At 43.7% G+C, this 3,470-nt stretch overlaps 1 protein-coding gene across 7 annotated transcripts in view; it reads left to right on the forward strand.

Moving 5' to 3' along the window:
- The window catches only part of WEE2 (WEE1 homolog 2), a 24,070-nt gene that overhangs the window by 7,011 nt on the left and 13,589 nt on the right, over positions 1 to 3,470 (forward strand). For 6 of the 7 annotated variants that reach the window (XM_019515430.1, XM_019515435.1, XM_019515436.1 and 3 more), the window contains exon 3: positions 2,702 to 2,901. In XM_019515430.1, the coding sequence (XP_019370975.1) occupies positions 2,702 to 2,901 (200 nt within the window). Of the gene's footprint in view, positions 1 to 1,425; positions 1,520 to 2,701; positions 2,902 to 3,470 lie in introns of all 7 variants that reach the window. The other variant, XM_019515437.1, reaches the window with a different exon arrangement.

Consider the following 3,470-nt stretch of genomic DNA (forward strand, 5'->3'; position numbering starts at 1 on the left):
ACTGGGTTTACAAATGCACATTAGCCATGAAACTTCTGGCCCTTCATAAGATGGAAGAGGACAAATCTTCTCCTTTGCTCTTGTCCTTCACTGATTAAATGGAGGTTGATCTAGTTCAAAGTCCTTCATCTTTACTTAGTGAGGCTTTTATAACTACACTTGTTCAGAGAGCTGAAGGCTCTGAATTCAGCAGCCCTGGATAACTTGCATCCCAAAAGAACTAGTTGAACAGGTCAAATCTATGTTTCACTGAAGTTCATCCTGAAATGTTGGGGGATGGGGCTTGGGGAGAGGAAGACCAGATAGGCAGAAAGTACCAAGTTTCCCAAAAAGGCAAGCAGAATGACCTGGGGACTGTAAACCAGTTAATGTCACATCAGTCCCAGGCAAACAAAGAAAAAGTGGAACAGGAACCAAGTGATTAGGAATGAAAGGGTAGGGTCAATGTGCTTTTACAGAAAATGGGTCTTGTCAAATAAACCTCATCTCCTCCTTTGAGATTACAGGGTTGATACGGGTAACTGCATAGATCTAATGCATTTAGTCTGTTGTAAGGCTCATGGGCTAAGTACAGACACTTGTGGGGCATCAGGGGAGAGGTTAAATCAATTCAAAATGGCTAGCTGATATCGGATAAGTCAGGATGAGGGGGGCTAGCTGGGAGTAGGGAGGCTGGTGGTCCAGCAGGCTGGAGGGGGAGGGGGCCAGGTGCAGTGCACAGGTGGAGTGGGGTCCCAAGGAGCCTACAACCCCATCCCTTCTGTGCTTCCTCCGATTGGGACTTGCTTGGCTCTGCCTGTGGCAAAAGTTGATAAGTGGCTGCACAAAGAGTGGCTTGTGGGATGGGGGTTGAGAGTGCTGGCTGGGGAGGGTAGTGGGGGGCAAAAAATAGACCATTGCAGGGGAAGAGGGGAGTAAAAAGAGCAGTTTCTGTACTGGGGCCAATGGCTAGGTTTTCCCAGCTCCAGGGCTGTACAGAGGAAGCAGACCAGTTTCATGCACCAGTTTGACCTACATTGAATGATTCTGATGATACTACTACATGGATCCAAGTTTATTTTAAACTGGGTTCTGTAATTTTTAGACCAGTTTATGTGCATGGAATTTCTGTACAGTTGCAGGTTTAGATTAATTGCTGGTCACTAAGACCAGGTCTGTAAGCATAAGGTCGACACTGGGAATACCCAAGTTTAAATCGGGTGGCCATTTTGAACCAGATTCAACTTCCCACATATCAGTACTTAGCCATGATGATATAAAATGTCACCATAAAATATTGAAATGTGCATTAAATGAACTAAGCTGGTGCACAACAGATCTCAAAGTAGTTGTTGTAGGAAATACTTGTGCAATGGAAGTGTCTGGTGGGGTTTCACAGGGATTGGTACTAGGCCTGCCTGGTGCTAATTGGTGTTCTTTTCCAAGATCCAGGAGAAAATGTAAAATTGCTGATAACACACAGGTTAGTGAAATGGTAAATGATGATGAGCGAGCAGTTATGCACAGCAGTTGTCACTTGGTAAGCTAGACCTTTTCAAACAGCATTTTTTTTAATGCAGCCACATGCCAAGCTGTATATGTAGGAACAAGGAATGCATATCATGCTTGTGCAATGACCTGAAAGTAGTGACTCTGGAAAAAAGATCTAAAGGTTACAGTGATCAAGCTAATGACCATGAGTTTCCCATCGCGTTGTTACGGTTTAAATCGCTAATAGAAGAGCAGACTCCACCACTAAATATATTATCAAGACGCATGCTGGAGATGATGTACAATACTGGTATCAACATTTTGCAAAAGGTGTTAGCAGAGAGGGGCATAAAACAGCTGCAGAGATAACTTAAGAACTTGTGTAAAGCTCCCAATCTGAGAGAGACATAATATGAACCCTTGGCTGGAAGCTGAAGTCAGACTAATTTAAATTAGAAACTGGTCACTTTTTGCTGTCCCAGCAATTCCTCTGGTCATTTGTTTAAAGTGTATGGAAGTGATGGGCTCTGCACCTCTTGATGCGGTCACAGCAAGACTGGAAGCCTTTCAGGAAGACATGTTTCAGCTCTGTACAGAGGTAATGGCAAAATCTAATGGCCAGTTAGCAAGATGATCTAGTGATCATTCAAGCTAGACATTCCCCTTTTTCCACAGTTGTGTCAAGCTGGCTATCTGGTAATTTCGTGTCTGTAGCTTGGTATTCTGGTTACTGTCAAAATTATGTCCTGATGGCAATATAGAAAATTTCTCTTAAGTAACTGTCCCCCCCCTCTGTCGGCAATGCTTACAGCAAAGATATCAGAAATGTCAAAGTGGTGTCCTTTCTAATCATCCTGGCTTTCCTGACTAATTTGTTCTGACCAAACTGTGATGTAACAATTTCGGGGCTTGACAGAATTAGGTTTTATATGTTGATGGAACTGACAGTCCAGTGTCTATGACATGCTAATCCTGGGGAAAGAGGCACCGGTTCCTTTTGACAACTTCTACTGTATAATGGCTCTACAGTCCTTTCATGAAGGCAGAATTGCAGAAAATTAAAGAGAATGTAATGAATATGATAGTGGAGGGTGGGGAAGGGAAGGAATTCTTGAAGGATGGGGGTTAGCGTTAGGGTTGGAAAATAATTCTATGGTTGTCTGTCCCTACCAAAGCAAAGGTGCTATGCCCAAACATTTGATAATTTACCCGTGTCTGTCTTCACCTTTAGAGTCTTTTAACGAAGACTGCTTTTCCTTCACCTGGGGGAAGGTTCCCTTCCAAAGGACCCCGGCACTTGAGATTTACTCCTGGTGCGGATCCAGATGAGACTGCGCAGACTTCGCTAGTCAACATTAATCCCTTTACACCAGAGTCCTATCGACAGATGCTCTTGCTTCCTAATGGCAAGAGGAAGGCCAGAGGAGAGCTGTAAGTGTGCTTTTGCCACACCAAGCTGTTCAACTAAGGGGGTGGAAGGGAGTGGATCTGCAGATCTAAGCACTGATGGCAGAAGAGATGATAGATTTGTTTTTTCTCTTATGGAATAACCCAGTTCAATGCAAGGGATTCACAAATGCAGAACAAACTCTATGGGCAAGTGCTGGTAAATTGGAGGGGGTGGGAACATAATGACTTCTTAGTAGGGAGCATAAATGTAATGAATGACAGAACCTATGACTATAATATTAAGACTGGCATAATGAGAACGAAACTCAATTTGGGGTGGAAATAACCACCTTGCCTTCTCACTTTACAACAAACAAAGATGAAATATAGGTACAGTACAGCACAGCTGGCAATACCCTATATAAAGGCTGTGAGCTGAATCCTGCCTGTCCCTACAGAAAGTCTTTTCCAGAACAGCTGATTCAGGTGCAAACGAATACACAGTACAACTTGATTGCAGTGAAATTCTGCCCACTTGTAGACCCAGATGAATTTTGGGACTTCTTTTGGTAAACGGTGTGTGGTAATCTTTCCCTCCTGCCCCCCCCCCC

The sequence above is a fragment of the Gavialis gangeticus genome, unplaced genomic scaffold (genome assembly GCF_001723915.1).
Source record: "Gavialis gangeticus isolate Ggan-Ray unplaced genomic scaffold, GavGan_comp1, whole genome shotgun sequence".
In the NCBI taxonomy this organism is placed as follows: Eukaryota; Metazoa; Chordata; order Crocodylia; family Gavialidae; genus Gavialis; species Gavialis gangeticus.